Raw genomic sequence first — 19937 nt, 5'->3', positions numbered from 1 at the left:
TTCATTTTGCCTCTTGGATGACATGAATGCCAAGTACCTAGTATTTGAAGCATTATGAGAGTTTTATATTCAGTTTACATTACGTCTGCCTACACAAGGTTTTTTTGGTCCATTTATTGATACGTGAAGTGCGTTGTGGTGTTCCCAGTGCCCTGGTTATTGGGCAAGAGTACATCAGAAAAAACATCATCCCAATTAAACTTGTGTGTCCACTCTCAGCACAGACGCCATTGATTGAATGGAGATGGAGTTTCTTATCTTTAGTAATGATAAGCGGAACAGAGTTGAGCCACATTGCAAGAGTGTTACAGGGAATCATGGAGCAGAACTACCCTTTCTGCAGCTGCTCTCTAGATAAATGAAGTTATTTCTCTCTAGGGCTGTTGGTCTAATACATTAAAGTCAAGATTTTCAAAAGTGATTAGTAACTTTTGTTGCCCAAGTTGAAACACCTCTCTGATTTTCAGAAATACCTGGGCACACAAAATCACAAGTCACTTTTAAAAATTGTGCCTAAATTCACTTAACTCTGTAACATTTTAGCGGTGTCTTGGTCTTTCTTTGGCTAGCTGAAAATAGCATTATGGGGAGAGGTCACCATCAATTGTTTTGGTGGAACCAGTGCCAGTGACGGGCGTTCAACTGAAAAGAAAATACTTCGCAGCCATGCCATTTTCACTTATTGCAAACACTGGCATCGATCCCATGATGCTCCGCTGTGCTGACCCCATCCTGACCTTGCTGCCAAGGCTACGAAACCAGGATGAAGGTCACCTTTTTCCATTGATTGGGCTCCTTTTGCCAAGCTGCTTGACAGTTGCCCATATTTCTGTAACTTGGACTGTGTTTCCAGAGCTCTGGAAGCTTTCCTGATCGATAGCACTAACAAAAAAGCACCAAGCTAATTAAATCACAGTACTGCTGCCCAATGCGACAGTCCGAGCCTGACCTAATTTTGACACTACAAAGCTTATCAGCAGAATATCTATTAAGTTAGAGGAAACATAATTCTGTTTCTAAGAACAGTTAGATTTTTTTTCCTTACAACTCATTACACTGCTGTTTATTGTTCCTCCTGCTGGGCAAAGTATTAAAAACTTACGATCTATGACATATGGTCTCTGTCTGTCAGTATCTGCTTCTAGAACAGTAGGGATGCTCCAGTTTAAAGGAGGAATGGAGAAAAAGGCCATGTGACTTCTTCAGACAAAAATATGCTATTTCTTGGTTTGTCATCTTTTAAAGTTTTAATTTCCTTATCACTGTGATTTGAAATAATACAAAAAAATCATGGTTGCAAATCATTAGTTAAGCACTGGAATCCGATGTCTTAGCTGAAGTGATGCACTTTAGAGCATGGGAAGCAGTAAACTTGCTTTGTCTCTGGAAGAATAGAGTAGCAAATCATGCTGAAGGTGTCATAGGAGTTTTTTCTTAGTGGAGGCACTGTGCACTCCTGTTTAGCTCTGAGATGCCCTAGAGTCTAGGTCCTAAATAAATCAATATGCTAGAGACCTGCACATTTCTGCAGGAATATTCAAGGAGAGAGATGAAAGACTTGTGCTTTTAACCTGCTATGTAAAGATTCAAAAACAAGATGGCACAGGAAACTTTTTAACTTTACAGTAGTTTTCCCTCCTGAAATGTAAGTGTGAGCAAATGAGGGGCAAAATTACTGAAGGGTCTGTGATCATCTAAAAAACTGATTGTGCTGGAATTGGAGAACAATGAATGAGGATCAGATTGATTTATTTGAATGGCCAATAATGGTTTTGTTTTACAAGTGCACTGGATACCATGGGTGACCGTACTCCTTCATGACTAGGATGGTCATAAACTTTGTTGCCTTGGTCTGATAATTTTAAAAAGGGGCATTGAAATGTCCTCTTTCTCTGATAATTTATATAGGTAAGAAAACACATTTTACATTTTGGACCCAATCCTGTTTTTATTGAAGACAAAGGACAAAATCAAGCAGACTTAACTGGCAGTAGGATGCAAAACAGACATGAATTAGGCACTTTCATTTTGTCCCCATTAGTGCAAGAAGAGGTAGACAAGACTGTCTTTGAGAATTCTGTCTCTCTCCTAATCTTTCAATACAAACATGTTTTAGTGGAACTGGTTCCACGAGAAAACTATCTACAATCAAGAATTTTTAGATCTTTCCCAAAGCATCAAAATGTTTGATCACTCTGCTCAAAACCCAAATGACCTGCTGTGGTTTTTTTTTTGACTCAGTCCCATTCAAACGGAAGTATCTCCAACACCAAAGGTTAAAATAAGAAAGTGAGGCCGTATTTAAAAAATAATAAATTTTTAATTTTTTTTGTCTTCTGGTTTTTGAGCCCTTGAGGTGCACGAGGTCATATTTTCATTTTCTTGTTTCATTCTCATTTTCTCTCCAAGCACCAAGGCTAGAAACTTACTTTTTTTTAAAAAGCTGGGGTTATCATGTATTAACACAACTCCAGTGACTGACATACATTCAATAAAACAGTGGTTTTCAACTTGTAGTCCACCGACCCCTGTGGGTGCACGGACTGCGTCTAAGGGATTTGGGAAAATGGTTGTTACCATAGAACAGTGGTTTTCAACCAATGGTCAGCAGACCCGGGGGGGTGGTCCATGAACGATGTCTAAGATTTCCAAAGGGGTCTACACCTCCATTCGGAATTTTTTAGGGGTCCACAAATGAAAAAAAGGTTGAAAAAGCACTGTCATAAATCCTGCAGGACCCAACTTTCTGATTTCTATAAAAATCCTTTAGTATTACTTGGGCATGCTAAAGTCTATAAACACAGACGTTGTGTTCCCTGTAGGTTCATGGTACCTTGTTCCCACAGTGAAATGAAAAAAAAAAACAACTTTAACCTGCATGCTTCTCCAGTGCACTGCTCATCCCAGCATCCGTTTAATCCTTTGTTCTGCTTTCCTTAAATCTGACCAGTTACCTACATATGTCTTCAAGTTCAGTGGCATTTCTAGTACTCCCCTGACAGAAAATTTAAGATACATTTTCACTGGACAGCTGTTGTGTCTAGTTAACAAATTGCCACTCTCGGTTTTTTGTGATCAATTGCGGTTGCTGGCCGAGAGCAGCTTGTGCAGTGGATACAGCTAATATAAGGATCCTGAGATGTGGGGATAGGTTAGAGTGGCCACATCTTCCATTTGAAAACAAGGGCTATCTTGGTACCACTCGGAGTAATATGGATTTTTATTTTATTTGTTTTTCATTTCTGACCCCATGCTTGTTTTTCTTGCATTAGGTGTATATACTGAGGGGTATAGAAGTGTAATGGGTTGTTTCATGCAATATTTACTGTGTATAATAACAAGACAAGTTCTTCTAAAATGCCACAGACAAAATAAATGCCAAGTAGTATATTACTATAGTGTCTCATCTTGTATTTAATCTTGGGAGGCATATTTCAGAAAGAGCTGGAATGAATATTCCTATAGCTGAGAAAGTGGTGGCATTTCATAATTACGTAATAACTTCTGAACCATAAAAAGTAAAAATATAAAAAGGAAAGGGATATTTTTGTGTTTGTTTATTGATCTTTACTTACAGGACTGTGCACTTTTGCCATAATTGTGCATCATGAGTAATATTTGCATGTATGTGTTTCTTTTAGAGACCCGGTGGTTATTGTATGAAAATGTATTGATGCTAAAGTTAAGGGCACTTGAATGTAAAAAGCTCCATTCCTGACACAGTGTTGCCAGCTCTCTCAATTTTATTGGGAGTCTTGTGGTATTTGCGTTATCTAAAGCATCAGCTCTTGAAATCCTTTGATTATTGGACAATCTCAAATTTCCTCCTATTATTTTAAAGCAAGGATGTAGCCTTCAGAGTTGCAGAAAGGAGCTTGAAAACAAAACCCAAATGTACCCCAAAGGCTCAGATATCAAAAGCCAACTCAAGAATCCAAAACACATTATTTAAAAAAGTCTCGTGATTTTTTGGAATCTGACCTCATGATTTTTGAACACTTGGGGTTGGCAATGCTTCTGATAGGCTAGACCAGAGAGAGAGAAAATATGGTACATTTTGATTTAATAGACCAGATTGACAGAAATAATCAAAATCAGAGTCTCAATCATTATTTTTTATTAAATCTACAAAATACTTCTGAAGCATATAAAAAAAAACCATGGTGCCCTTTTCTTACCTTGCTGCACTAGGGCTCTGATTCTGCCCGACACTTATTATGTTATTTATTATTGGTATCCCGGGAGCGGATAGGAGCCCAGGAGATAGGTGGTGTGTACAACCGACCAAAACGACTGTCCCTGCTCCCCAAGGAATTTACGGTCGATGTGTAAGACATACCTGACTTTAAGCATGGGAATAGTCCTAGTCCCATGCTTAAATACGTTGCTCAGTCAGTGTCTAAGGGGCCAGTCAAAGATTCTTAGCTTCCAGGATTCGAAGGGACCACTGTGGTCATCCAGTCCAGTGCTTCTCAAACTAGGGCCACCGCTTGTTCAGGGAAAGGCCCTGGCGGGCCAGGCCAGTTTGTTTACCTGCAGCGTCCGCAGGTTTGGCCGATCACGGCTCCCACTGGCCACAGTTCGCTGCTCCAGGCCAGTGGGGGCTGCAGGAAGTGACGCAGGCCAAGGGTTGTGCTGGCCACCCTTCCTGAACAAGCAGTGGCCCTTGTTTGAGACCCACTGATCTAGTCTGAACTCCACCCAAATACTTCCTACAGTGCATCTATTAGAAAAAACATCCCTTCTTGATTTTAAAAGCATCAGTGATGGAGAATCCACCATGACCCTTGGTAAGTTGTTACAATAATTAATTACTCTCTCTGTTAAAAGTGAATGCCTCATTTCCAGTCTGAATTTGTGAGTTTCATCTTTCAGTCATTGAATTGTGTTATACCTTTTTCTGCTAGATTCAAGAGCTCCTTATCAAAATTTTCTTCTCCATGTAGATACTTACCAACTGTAATCGAGTCTCACCTCCCAGGTCATTGAAAAAAAGATCAAATAGCATAGGGGCAAGAACTAATTCCTGTGGGACCCCATCCTCCCCAGAATCACACTTGCTTGTTGATCATTCCCTTGTACAAATACATTTTGAGACCTGTCAGCTAGCCAGTTTTTAATCCGTTTACTTTGTGCCACATTAATTTTACATTAGTTTGTAATCAAAATGCCGTGTGCTACCAAGTCAAGCACCTTACAGAAGTCTAAGTATGTTACATCAATACTATTACCTTTACCAGTTGAACTTGTAATCGCATCAAAAAGAAGATATCAAGTTATTTGAGAGGCTCTATTTTCTAGAAACCCATGTTGATTGGTGTTGCTTAATTACCGTCCTTTAATTCTTTATTAACTGCGTCCTGTGGCAGCCTCTCTGTTATCATGCCTGGGATCAATGTCAGGCTGACAGGCCTATAATTATCAGGGTCATCCATTTACCCTTCTTAAATATTGGCACAACATTCACTTTCTTCCAGTCTTCTAGAACTTAGTGTTTCCAGGGTTATAAAAAATCAATAGTAACAGTCCAGCGAGTTCTTCAGCCAGCTCTTAAGCCCTTCATAACTTGAACACCTGTCCTTCCACTGTGACTGCAAAGGGAACACTAGATGCTCAAAGAGAAGAATTCTGCTGTATGGAAGGGTGTGCCATCAAACTCAGAACTGAAACTAACAAAAGTCTAACAGGAATGACCAAGTTATTTGTGCCCAGAAACCAAATTTGTGCCAGCACATAAGGTATTTGTGTGTATAACTCAAATAATTGGGCATGCCAGGCTTTGAAAAGTAACTCAGAAAAGCACAGAGTAGAAAATAACTTTTCATCATGATATATTTTCTGTCTTTGAAAGGGTGGCAGAGAGGTTGGACCTGCTGGAACTCTGAGAGATGACAAAATGTAGCTGCTGTTTGCAAACTAAATTATCCATTACAAAGCTGAGGAAACAGCAGCTTTAAAAAATAAGGCTTAATTCAAAAAGCTCCAGCCAGGATCTTTTGCAAACTTCGCTTCCATCTTCAAAGCCAGCCAGCAGCATCTACTCATGTGTCAATTTCAAAGGTTCTGTTGACAGATGTGGAGTCACTTCACAGTGAGCTGCCATGGTCCTGACAGCAGCTACAAAATTTAGGATCTAAACTCTTCCTAATGCCTGCCATGCTTTAAAATCAGTGTGATCACAATACGTAATGAACACAGAAATACAATGTTAGACGGGGAACTATATGTTTTCCTAATGTCTTTTCTTGCCCTGATTTTTCACTGGTGATTGGATATGAGGGAAGTGATGTTGCGAAATATGTCCCAAGCCATGTGAGTGCACCAGGGAGGGCACATGTTCAGGAAACTATAGCCCCAGCCATTCAGGATTTGTCTGTACTGCAGATGGAGTGAGCCTCCTAGCCCAGGTAGACAGATTCACCTTAGTTGGGCTCAAACTAGCATGCTAGATATAGCACTCTGGATATTACCGGACCAGCTGAGCTCCGGTTAGCACTCCGGAGGTCAGACCTATGTAGGGTGACCAGATGTCCCAATTTTATAGAGGCAGTCCTAATTTTTGGGTCTTTTTCTTATATAGGCTCCTATTACCCCCCACTCCCATCCCGATTTTTCACTCTTGCTGTCTGGTCACCCTGGACCTAGGGGATTGGGAGGGTTTGGACTCAGGTGGCTAGCCTGAACCACCAGCAGTTTTGCAACATCCACACTGCTATAACTAGCTCGAGCTGAGCTAGCAGGAGTCTCTCTACTCAGGCTAGGAGGTATGCTCCCAGCTGCAGTGTAAACGGACCTTCAGATTCCTAAAGTCATGTGCTCAATGAGGTGGCTGTGAGCCATCATAATCTGACAGCACCCTCTGCTGGTCAAATGGCAATCGTTTTCATCTTAAAGAGGACCAAAGGTCTATTTCCTAGAGAACTGGTGGCTTATTTAAAGGAGGTTTAGGGAGAAAATGGTTATAGGTTAGAACTAGAAGTCAGCCTTGGGCTCTGGGTCTGAATACAAACCCTTCCAACATCTGAGGGTATTGGACCTGGGTGTAAGGATCAGGTACATCGCTACTATCGAATTAGACCTACATTAATATTTTTGATGCCTGTGTTCAGCGAATTAATTATTTTTCCCTCTGAGGTATTTTCATTTGACGTTAAGTTAGGTAAAGTTTTAGGAATATAAGTGGGCAAGCAGCCTGCTCCGTAGCCAGTAGAGGTTGGCCCTCCTTTCATTTTCCAGTCACAAGTGTATTATTTCATTTTTGTAGCAGTAAAGCTCCCTCTTGAGCAGGTGGCTTTCCCATCGGCTCCTAAGGTTCTGGGTTCAAAGCAGCTCAGCCCTCTCCTTGTGTCCTCTGTGCCTCAGACACAAGGCCCCCGTGTAAAACTACCTATTTGGGGACCTGGTTTCCTCCAAGTGCATTCCATCCACATTTGATAGTGCTGGCAGATGCCATTGTTTCGCAGCTGAAGTCAGAGAAGCCGCTCAGATAAATGGGAAAAATGTAATTTATGCAAAGAGGAGGCTTGGCTCATCTAGGCATAATTAGGGGCAATTCAGAACCGCCCTGCTCAGGAGAGCCCTAGTCAAGAGGGGTACTCGGCCTCAGGAAGCATAGTTCCTCTCCAGGGCACAGAGGTGCAAAGCCAGTGCACCCATTGCCACATACCTTTGTGAGATGCAGCCTATTCCTTCCCCCAACCTCTGGGGAGACTGGGTAGAACCTAGGCGGAGGTGGGGATTTGTCTGCAGCCTGCCCCGGCAGTGGACCTCAAGGGAACAGGAAGGGAGCAGTTTCTATACTCTCCGGAGCACAGGGCTTGCTGTGCTACTCAGGCGTTGCACAGGCTGCACGAGGCTCATGACATGCTGGCCCCACCCTCTGCACTGCCTCATGCGTGGCACATTGCACAAGGGCTGGACACAGCGTGATCCCAGAACTGCACTCCTGGAGCCTCTCTCATTCCGAGGACCATGAACACAATGGTCTCGTGCTGCACGTCTGCTTGAACAAACAGCTTGAGAAGACTTAAGTGAGGTGACTGTAAATTTAAGCAGGAGTGAATCTGGCTAGTTTCCTGAAACACACCCCTTTGTTACAGTGAGCTGCTAAAGACACACAACTCCAGACCCTGTATGTGGGGAAAGCTGTAATGTAAATGGCTTTATTATTACTCGGACGAATAGATTAGTAAGGCTGAGGACAAGGTGATCGTTAGGGGTTAGATTGTGATACCTTTACTCATGTTGAATGATACCTTATGCCCCAAGTCATCTTGCTGGATTCAATGAAGGGGCGTAAGGTTTTACTTAGGGCTGGTGTATATGGGGAAGTTAGTGCACAGCAAGCTAGGGTGTGAATTCAGAGCACACTCGCTACTCCGCACTAACTCCCTCTGCACATTCTCGCTGTGCACCCAGGCTTATCTTCATGCTATGAGTGAGGCATGTGATTCCCCAGCTCGTGTACCCACACTCACGGCAGCCGCCATTGAGCTAGCATGCGTATAAGTAGCAGCACAACCACAGGAACCTGGTTAGGGGCAGCAGACTCACAGCTTTGCCATGCTGAGTATGTGACTGCCTGAGTCCAGTGGGTACAGACGCGGCATAGCTAAGCCACACCTCCACCCATGCTACCACGGCTATGCTATTTATACTTGCACTGACTCAATGGCACTAGAACGAGTATGTGTACGTGAGCAGGGGAATCGCACCTCTAGCTTGTAGTGCAGACACAGCCTAAGAGCGCACCCTCGGGTGGTTTAGCTTAATATGCTTTCAAAGTGCAGTGCACATGGAAACATTCTCAGAGCACAGCAAAAATGGCCACACAGCGAGTTAGTCCAGTGTAGGTAGTGAGCTGTAAATTCACACCCTCGATTGCTGCACATTAACTTCCCATGTAGACCAGCCCTCAGTGTGAGCATGGGAAAATGACACAGATCTTTAATTTCTTTCTTGCAAGCACTAAACATCACGTTAGGCCAGAGAGGGTCTATGGGTGGACGTGGGCTAAATTCAGACCACCAGATGTTTTTGAACGGACCCCAACATCTTTTTATATACTTATTATTTATTTATTTATTTATTTATCTATCTATCAGAAGTCTGGACCTTGACTATACCTTGACCAAGAAATTTGGACCTTGACAAAAAATAATTGACTGTTGCAACCCTAAGGTCTCAAAGAAGCCAACCCAATAATAGTGTACGGACGAGCCCTGTTGGGCATAATCCAATTCCTCTTTATGCGGACAACTCTGGGTATTGGGAGAGTGGGAATTCTGAAAGAGACCCCAGGACTCTAAGTAGAAAGAGAGAGAGAATAGTTCTATCTCTCCTTATATATCTGCTGTCTGATCTTTAGAATATATTGGGTATAATGTGTGTATTGACTCACTTATTCTCCACAGAAGATAACTAGTTTCCTTGGGTGTTGTATCCTTTTTGACTGGGGCTACTTTTGTCTAAGTAGTGTCCAAGGAAATCAATGGGTGATATTCATCCCAGAGGACGTGAACTCAGAGTGCCTGGAAGGTAATTTGCGTTCATGCCTATTTGCTTATTTTAAGTGCTTTAACTGGAATCTTTTCGCTGCTTGTTACTCATGTGGAAAAGCTATGCAGTGTAACAAGCTAGACCTGAAAGACAAGGCGGAGGAGTTGATGTCTTTTATTGGACCAGCTTCTGTGGGTGAGAGAGACATGCTTTTGAGCTTACAGCTTCTCTCTCTAATATCCCGGGACCAACAGTGCACACAACAACACTGTAGACAGCCATTAAACTCAGACCCTGGCTGTTCCAGAAGGGTGTTTGGAGGGTGGTATATTAGTCTTAGAATGATTAAAGTCCTTTTTCCTATACACTGAAAGAGGTTACCTCAGATTAATTGTGGACACCTGAGTCTAATTAAGGGCAGCCTGGGATCATTAAAAACCAGCTCCAGTGAATGGGCTACGAGGAGACATGAGATGCAAGATGCAGAAGGGTTGTGTGCGGCAAGGGGAAAAGGCTGGTTTTTTCCCTATAAGGGAAGCCTTGTGTTATTTCTGTCTAGGGAGAGGACTTTTGTTCGCAGCCTAGCTGGGCTCAGGGTGAGTGAAAGAGGATGGCTGGTGATAGGTAGCCGGCGCGAGAAGAGGCAGTTCTCCAGTGGGAGTGAGGCAATTTAATATTTTTTGTTGTTGTTTAAAGAAGCCCTCGGGCCAACCTGTAGGCCTACCCTCTGAATACTGTAAATAAACCAATATCCAGTACTAAATCTCCGGAGTGGGACTGATTCAGCGCCGGAGGGAGAAACACTGAGCCCTGATGTGACGAAAGAGGGGCGTTCGCACACTGTAAAGTTAAGCATGTGCCTAAGTCTTTGCCGTATCAGAGCCTACTTAGCCTCCATTCAGTGAGGCCGGGGCTGAGGCTTCCACGTCGTCGACAAAGTGGGCTGCTCAGGCCCCTGCCTCGGAGCTCCTTTGGACCAAGACTTGGCCACTGGATCTAATTTCACTGTCTTGCAGGCTTGTGCTAGGCTCTCTGATTGAAGGGCCACCAGCAGGTTAACAGTCGGGTTTGCCCCTAATAACTAATGCATCACTCCGGAGAGTTTTATAGCTGACTTATTTTTTTATACATCTGATTTACCTTTTGCCATTTCTACCGTTTAGTGTCTTGTTACATTTCATTCAGCGAGGGCACCGTAATGAGTACTTGACCTTATCCTCCTATTGATCTGCTCATGTGGAATTTGAATGAGTGGGAACTGCATGGCACAGAATTACTGACATCCCACAGAACCATTGTTATTCTCTCCTGGACTATTAAAACAGTACTGTGAGTTGTGCATCCGATGTGACAACCATTGCAATTTTCCAGCATAGGCGACACATGCCACACATTTCTTAGTGCAGGTTAAATATTCCAGGAAAATGGAATCTGTCCTAACTGAAACTGGTCCTGTTCCTGGTCCCAGTGAAGTTGATGGATGTTAATATTCACTTTAAATGGGAGTAGAATCAACCCCATTGTGCTGACTACTTTATTTTAGTGGTTCAATTAAAGCTTCTTATTTACGTAATGAGTGTTATAATAGAATTGGAAAGATATATAATAAAAAAAAAGAAAAACTGAAAGTTGATTTTGGAAAGGAAAACAAAAATAACGAGCGTGCAAATGAGTCTGAAAAAGCATCCTTTAGGGGACAGCTGGGTACACATAACTATTACAGCCAATTTTCCTGGCACTAAACTTGTCTCTCACAGCCTACTGCTGCTGCCAGCTAATGGAGTTAGTCTTTCAGTTCAGTGGGAGGATGCTGTGCTGTGGTGCTAAAGTTCCTGTATTCAAATCCTGCTGGTGACCCCTGGACGGGGTCATTATAATTGTGTTTTAGTGCCATATTTCCGGGCAATATGTTTGCAGTTAAACATCTTTCTCTTTCAGTGTTAGCAGTCACACTGTGTCTTCCACTGTTCTTGAGGTTCCCCAGGTGTAAAACGTAAGAAATAGCATCAATAAACAAAGGTGTCAGTCCTATTAAAACTTACCTTTAATGCCAGTGGATGCTAATGTAGGTTGGGAGATAGCCACAGTAGACATGGACTTGGGCCAAACATTGAGTATCTGGATTTTGGATCTGAACTTCCTGTAAGTTTGTTGTTTTCAAGTTTCAGGCACCCATCTCTACCAGAAAATATGGACAAAGGCCACACCGATTGGATAGGTCACAGAAATGGGGGTGAGATAGTCAGTGAATCTGGGCACTGGTTCTAATCTAGTCCAGAAGTCAGTATGCTTCAGACTGTTCCATGCCTTTGCAAAGGAAGCAGGTGATTTCAGGCCAGTCGTTACGGTAAAGGTGTCTGAAAAAGCACCATCCTAACTGTGTCCCATATTCACAACCTCACTGGAGAGCCCAACAGGTGAATGGGCAGGGGGCTGAAGTCCTGGCATCTCTAGCAGAGGCCCCACCAGAACAAGAGTGAGCCCCGTTTGTGAGGCTGTGAGGGCAGATCTGCAATGCCCCTGCAGCTCTTGTGTGCATACGTCAGGGATATCATTTCAGAGTCACTTGCAATGGAAGGGAAAAACAATCAAGTGAAACATCAGAGATGGAGCTGTTACCTGCTTCCTTGTTTGTGGTCCTGCTTTTTATGGGGGGAGGGGCGGTGGAGCAGTGGGGGGGGGAAGGTGTCTATGTGAGTAGTGATTATAATTGATTTTACATCTAAAAACAGAGTATCGGATTCTTCCATCAGAGAAGGGCCTTACTCCTCACGTGAACTCAGACTGTTGGCACTGAGTGTATGGCTGGGACTATGTCTAGCAGTTGTTCCTGTGGGGACAAGGGGCAAGGTGCTGTGTGGAAACATTTTACTGACATGTTTCTCTTTCTGCTGGTTTGACAGCCCCACCCACGGTGCGGATCGTGCACTCAGGCCTGGCCTGTAACATCGAGGAGGAGCGCTACTCGGAAAGGGTATACACCATCCGCGAGGGGGAGACTCTGGAGCTCACCTGCTTGGTGACGGGCCACCCTCGGCCACAGGTGAGTCCCACACTGCGACCCAGCCTCTTCCAGTAGCCGTATTGCTATAACTCTCTTGTCGTTCGCCCTTGTAGCCATTTCAGGCCATCTTGTTTGCAGAGATATTGATGCAACTTGCTCTTATAAGTGCTGCACTGTCTTGAGTGCAATGAAGCTCATTTAGCCCAATTAGTGCCACAGTATGACCAGGCCCTGAGCATGGGATTGCTCCAGCTCATGGTTTCCAAGCCTGAAGTTGCAGGCAAGTTTCAAGGGATTGCAATCACCTTCTTTTTTTTCTTTTTAATGGCTAGAAGAGATGGGATCCTGAAACTTATGGCAGTGGGTTCCTGAAACTTTTTTTGTTGTAACTTCAGGTCATGCTGTGGAAGGATTTGAGAACCACTGGTCTTACTGAACCTCACATTAAATGTTGCTCAGTTTGCTAGTGACTCAAAGCACGTACGGTGCCAGGAAAATAATAAACATATGAAATAAAACACCAGACTAAGCAATTGAAGCAGATGCATACATAAGCCCAAGGGACATCTAGATTTCTTTCTGGAGCAGGAAGGTTGACCAGAACAAGGAAGCTGCGGAGATGTATAAAAATGAAACAGAAAAAAAAATCAAACCAATCTTTTCTGAGCTTCAGGTTTCATGTTTTTCATTTTAAGCCAAGGTTCTGGTTCGTTCATGTTCTGTCCAGGCTGATTCATCCGCCCCTACTCTGCACATCATTAGTTAATTTAATGGAACCAAGGTCTTTCAAACTCTAGGGCTTGGAGAAAGTGTGGTTTATTCCTTTTCATTTTCCTTCTGCTTTTTCCTTCCTTTAGCTTCTCAGACTTGCTTTTTTTTGGGTGGGTTTCCATCCATTTCTTCATTCTCCTGCTTTCTGAACCCATCCCTTCTTTGCTTCTTCTGATAGTCTTTCCTTCTGCTGCATCCACTTCCTCCTCTCTGTATGTGACAAGGGAGTTGTATTGGGAATTTGGAGATAAGTAGGGTTGAGGAAGGAGGCTAGGAGACACAGTTTTCAAAAGACAGAGCTTGAAGGTATTCACAATAGGGATACGCTAATTCTTGGTCCCGATCTCAGGACTAAAGACATAAAAAGCTAAGCAGGCTCTCCAACCAAGGCCACAGCTGGAATGTGTCTGACAAATTCTTCCCTAGCCAGGCTCACTCATTCAGATATATTTTGTAGCTACCCATTAGCAGCCTAATAAGATTAATCAAATAATATTTTGTTTCAATAAGGTATCGGGGAACAAAATTCCATGGTGTGAATTCTTTGTATAGCATTTGAACACTCAAATATAGACTTGCGGAGAGCTCTTTCCAGTCACGATGAATTAAACGTCTCTCGCTTTCATGAGGCCCAGTTTTGCCGTCACGCATGGAACTTGTATTGCAATAAGTGGGAGTTTTGTGATGTGTGCTTCGCTGAGCCGGGAATTGGGACAGTGAATCCACAGGAGATCTTCAATCTGAAACCCGGGCTCTTCTCCCTGGAAATATTTTTGACATATAGATGCCTAGAGCTTCATTCTATAGATGTTTGCATTCTAGGGTGGCGTTCAAAAAGGCGCAGTATCAGCCCAATATGACTCCTATTGAAGAGTTATGTCAGCACTATGCAACTTTGAGAATTCCCCTCATGCAGTCAATAATCGCAGTCACGTAAGGGCAAATTCTGTTTGTTGCGATCAGCAAATGAAGACAGATTACAAATAGAAGACACTTTTCTTCTAAATTTGGTGAATCTCAGTATAGCATGTGCGAGGTGAGGGGAAAGAAGCCATGCATTGATTCATTGCTCAAAATTTTTCCAAATGAAAAAAATAAATAAATAGAGGGTTGTAAGTCAATTCCGTCTTAAGTTATGTTTTGAATTTTTTGTTCAGTGTTTGCAATACCTCTTAAAAGTGGGAAGTAACATTTATTTCCTTGCTGACTTTATCCTCTTTGGCAAACAGTGATTTCTCTTGCTCCACCTTTGTTTTTCTTTTTTTTTTCCTCAGTTGTCACAGTCCTCTAACATCAGTGGCGTGGTTAAATGTCAGTGAAGCTGTAGGGAAGGGCTTTGGTGACTTTCTGATGCTGCTGTGCTGGCTGATTGGTTCCCCATTAGCTGAATTTAATTCCCTGAATAAATATTAACTCTGTTTTAAAGATATTGGTACATATTTTTGTATATATCCACACAGTCTAAAATACTTTGCAAGAGAGGAAAATGACGAGAGACCCATATTTAGATTCTTTTACTCATGGTGAGAAGCCCTTTACTCCTCCAGTAGGGCCTACTGACTTCCTTGGAGTTACTTATGGAGCCTGATATTGTACCGTGTAAGAGTGACAGAATCTCATCCGTCTTGGATAACTTCAATTATCCAACCACCTGTCATCTGAAACAGCTTCATATCCCTCAGTGCCTGTTAATTACATTGACTATTCCCTCAATTATCAGAACCTTTATCATGCAACCTTTCAGAGTCTCTGCAGCATTCAAATAATCAAGCTTGTACTATATGAACTAATGTGTTGACTTCTGCCTAGCATCTGCTTGAAGGAAAATACAGTGTATCACCTGGCAAGCATACAAGATTAGAATAAGTGTGTGTGTCTTTCTTTGTGTGTGTATGTGTGTGTGTGTATACTATCCTGTAGTTTACAAAACATTGGGGAAATGGGCAAGTTTGCTACCTCCTGCGTAGCCTGTGGGAACAGCATGAAGGCTCCAGTCCTGCTCCCTTTGAAGTGAATGGTAAAACTCCTGTTGACTTCAGTGGTGCAAGATCAGACCCTAAGGGCAGGTCCACACTACAGCCGGGATCAACGTTCTGAGATTGATCCACCAGCGGTTGATTTAGCGAGTCTAGACTCACCAAATCGACAGCACATCGATCTCCGTATTATACCCCCGATGAGAAGAGTAAGGTAAGTGGATGGGAGAGTTTCTCTTGTCACCTCCCACGATGTAGACCCCGCGTTAACTCCATCTAAGGTACGTCGACTCCAGCTACATTAGTCACATAGCTGGAGTTGCGTAGCCTAGGTCGACTTGCCGCAGTAGTGTAGACATAGCCTAATTCCCAAGCTCATAAAGGGAGATGTTCCCTGCACTCTCTGCAAAGACAGCCTTTTTGCAAGGAGTAATTTCTTAACCAAGGCCTCTTGTTCAATGCGGTTCCATTATTATTCCCACACACCAGGCCAGAATAAATCGTATCAATAAGGTTGAAGAAAGACTAGAAATATCGCCCCTCAGAACAGTGGATTTGTGAGCAGCCAGCTATTCCGGTTTTAGCATATGTTCTCACCACAATGTAACAGTTTCAGATCGGAGGTCCGAGATCAGATCACTTTTCAGCTGTGCCCTTTTAAAACAGAAGATTCCGTTTAGAAGCTGACGTCCTAGGACACGCTGACTCATCAGTTTCCAGTATTTTCCCCTTGTGTCGGTTCTGCAGCTCCTGGCCCAAGTCATAACAGAGGAATTTCTCTCCAATCCAATAGCCTGGAGGAAAAGTTCTGTACTTATTTTTATCATCATTTCTTATATTTCTTTTCCCACAAACAGGCAGCTTCTCCTGCTGGCATGTTTGCTGATCTGATTGCAACTTTCCAGTCTTTCTGCCACCACGAAGAGACGAGCTGTTGCCTTCTCTGCTGTCTGGGAGGACCTTCCCCCCATTGTGGGGAGGGGAGGGCACGGCACTTCCCCAGACTAGCAGGAAATCCTCGGCCTCATTCATGGTTGAGCAGCCTTGGCATGCTCAGCAAAGGAGTCTTTTTATTTGGAGTACAGTGTAGTGCTTGAGGCAGAATATCTTTGCACCAGAGGCTTCCCCGCAACGCTTACCAGCCCAGGGGTATGTGCTAGGATGGACACGCCTACCAGTGGCTGAACTGCCCCCTGCTTGGTGGGCAACAGATAAGGGGCCCACACGGGGTCCAGCAAGACAGTTTAAGCACCTGACACTGGGTTGCCTCCAGTTTGCTCCCAACAGCCTGCCTACGTTGAGGGCTGTCCCTCTGCTTTGCTGCCAGACAGCTTGGGGTCCCTATGGGTAGGGCAGCAGAGCATGTTTTGGATCAGCTACAGAAGTACAGAGAGACAAAGAGTATGTCTACACTACAGTGTAGAGGCAGCAAGTCTCAGGGTTGGGGTCAACTGACTTGGGTTTGTGGGGCTCACGCTATAAGGGTAACAATAGCAGCACAAGCAACAGGCATTCTGGAGCCTGGCCTCAGAGACCCACCCCCTTCAGCAGGTGTCTGAGCCCCAACTTGCACACTGCTATCTTTATCCACGCAGCGAGAGCCTGAATCAGATGACCCGAGCACTGACATGCACTGCCACGTTATTGTTGGTAGTGGAAATGTTCCCTAAGGGACTTGCCCAGGGTCATGCAGGAAGCCTGTGGCAGAGCAGTGAGTTGAATCAGGGTCTCCAAAGTCTTAGTCTAATGCCCTTGGATAAAGCCACAAAGCCCATCGGCAAGTTCAGCTAGAGGGAGGAAAATTCCTTCTGCAGGTCCCACACAGCCAGTGCTGCACTGATCCCCCTTTGTCCTGGGCTTTAGCACCAGTATCCTTGTCATAACATAATCCCAGATTTGGACCTTAGCGTCCAAAATATGGGTGTTAGCATGAAAACCTCCAAGCTTAGTTATCAGCTTGGACCTGGTACTGCTGCCACCACCCAAAAAATTAGAGTGTTTTGGGGCACTCTGGTCCCCCCAAAAACCTTCCCTGGGGACCCCAAGACCCAAATTCCTTGAGTCTCACAACAAAGGGGAATAAGCCATTTCCCTTCCCCCTCTCCTCCTTCCAGGTGTTCCCTCCCTGGGTTCCTGGAGAGATACACAGAAGCAAGCTCCGTGAATCTAAACAGAGAGACTCCACCCTCCCAGTCTCCAGTCCTGGAAAACACAAGCACCGGGATATCTAATCTCTCTTCTACCCCCCCTTCACCCAGAGGGAATGCAAAGTCAGGCTAGTAAATCTAACACACAGAGATTTTCTTTTCCCCCTGACTTCTTCCTCCCACCAATTCCCTGGTGAGCTACAGACTCAATTCCCTGGAGTCCCCCACTAAAGAAAAACTCCAACAGTCTTAAAAAGAAAGCTTTATATAAAAAGAAAGAAAATACATAAAAATGGTCTCTGTGTATTAAGGTGACAAATACAGGGTCAATTGCTTAAAAGAAATATGAATAAACAGCCTTATTCAAAAAGAATACAATTCAAAACATTCCAGCAACTACACACATGTGTTGCCGGCAGATAAATGCCTGAGGCCAAGCAACAGCGGGGGGGGTCCGTTGCTTGGTGTGCCGCGTCAATAAACACACCAGGGTGGAGAAGCAAACCAAGTTTATTTGAGATCTCAAAGTGGTGCAGGGAGATTGACTCAGATCAAGCATACCTAAAACAAGCAGTCTGTTCCTTTATATCCATGAGAACTTTTCTCACTGACTAGCAATCCCCCGTTTCCCCTCCTTCCTCCTCCTTCCTCCCCCTGTAGCAATTACGTAAGCGCAGGTGCATTAAGTAATCTTGGCCGCGGCAGCTCGTTAGTAAGTTTTCCTTCTGCAAGTTATCTTGTCCTTCTGCTAAAGGTGCACAGGCCTCATTATTTCTGCTTTAGACCGGTTAGAACTGTTGCAACTGATAACGGCTGTTACACCTGGCCTTTTAGGTCGATTAAAGTTCAAACATGGAGGGACTCTTGTCTGCTGAGGCCTAAAACCAAGAAGGCTCCATACTCTTGTGGCCTTCCACCCTCCCGAGTTACGTAGGGTTATGCTTAGTGACACCAACACATGTAAATACAAAAAAACCAAACCTATGGTCTTCCTATCTTTGTACTTACAACTTGGAAACAGAAGATTAGAAAGCAGGAGACAGAAAAATCCTCTCATAGCCGAGAGAGTACAGGCACAAGACAAAGGACAAAGGACTCACACACAAACTTCCCTCCACCCAGATTTGAAAAAGTCTTGTTTCCTGATTGGTCCTCTGGTCAGGTGTTTCAGGTTAACCCTTAGCTATCTGTTTATGACAATCCTTTTTCTCTGTTTCTGCATGGTCCTGGGGCCACTTACACTCACTCTCCATTTGCTCTCTGTGCTGGATTGACAGCTCACCGACTGGATCCCCAGCCAATCAGCAGATGCGAGAAGAGGAACTTTCTGTAGCTGTGTGTTTGTGTGGGCTGGGACAGCATGATGACCTATGAAGCTGCAGATCCTTTCCAGACCTGCATGTCTTGAGGCTCAAAGCAGCCTAAAAAAAGGCAGGGCTCTTAGACTGCCTTCAAACTGGCTATAAAAAGTACTTTCTTAAGCAGTCACGAAGCTGCTGCTGCTGCTGTATCAGAAAAGCTGTTCAACCAAAATGTTTTATCAAGACAGCATCCGTGCTGCTGCTTTCTCATAAAATCTCTATTTTCTTATCTTGGATCCAGGATGGAAAATTGATTTCAGTTCATTTGACCTGTTTATGGATTTTTCTCACTCGTCTAGCACCTCAATCATCTGTCTCTCTCTCTCCCATATGTTACAGCTCACAAAAAATCAAGGGACTTGCAATATTTTCTGAAGATTAATTGCTTGGAGCAGGGGGATGGGTCTGATGGTCTCAGAAGTGTGATTCTGCTGCAAAATGCAGGAGGTTTGCAAGACTGAATTTGAACATTAGCCTTCTTTTATCACCTTCCTATTACATTTTCATTGAATTTTAGTGCTCCCAAAAGCAAATGTATGATAACAGGCTAGAACATGGCATAATGCAGCCAGGCAATATGTAAGTTCATGCACACATCTGTCTATGGAAACTTGAATCTTCCTGACCTTTATAGCCTCTGCCTGTCTGTTGATCAAAGGCACGGACCAATCTGGCCTAACTCTGAGTTGTGAATTTGACAAGCAGAGGAAGAGAGTAATTACAAGATGTGGGCACGTTAAACAGATCCATGTTTTCAAATGAGATCAAAAAAGAAATGGTGAATCCTTAAGGTTAGCATTTGCCAAGTATCTTCTCCGTCGAAGAGGCAGTGGGGTTTTGTGTCTCATTCATTACTCTCATGTATTTTGTTTCTAAGCTAGACAGCGGTTACACTTCAAAAATTACTTAACGTAAATGCAGTGATGAGATTGAGATTTCAAAGGAATAGAAGTTAGGAAATTCAAACCCGTGGCTGTGATTTCAGCCAGACCTTGATCATCCTGGGTGCGTACAGTGTTTTGTCTTCGTGGGCCACTAAAAAGTCAGCTTTTAGATCCCCAGAGTACTTGACATTACCAAGAATCTAGAGTGTCCCCTCTTCTTATTGCGCAGAGAAATAGCATGGTGGAGCCTGGCGAGTAATAACTGCTGCAGCTGTTTTAAGTGCCAGCCACTGTTT

The 19937-nt window shown here is 43.7% G+C and overlaps 1 protein-coding gene across 2 annotated transcripts in view; it reads left to right on the top strand.

Moving 5' to 3' along the window:
- MDGA2 (MAM domain containing glycosylphosphatidylinositol anchor 2) overlaps positions 1-19937 on the top strand; it is a 652332-nt gene that overhangs the window by 235906 nt on the left and 396489 nt on the right. For both annotated transcript variants that reach the window (XM_030562794.1, XM_030562793.1), the window contains exon 2: positions 12402-12541. In XM_030562794.1, coding sequence (XP_030418654.1) covers positions 12402-12541 — 140 coding nt within the window. The remainder of the gene's footprint in view (positions 1-12401; positions 12542-19937) is intronic.

This window comes from Gopherus evgoodei, chromosome 4, assembly GCF_007399415.2.
Source record: "Gopherus evgoodei ecotype Sinaloan lineage chromosome 4, rGopEvg1_v1.p, whole genome shotgun sequence".
Taxonomy (NCBI): domain Eukaryota; kingdom Metazoa; phylum Chordata; order Testudines; family Testudinidae; genus Gopherus; species Gopherus evgoodei.
The sequence above is the reverse complement of the archived record's forward strand: the minus strand, read 5'-3'. Positions and strand labels throughout refer to the sequence as shown.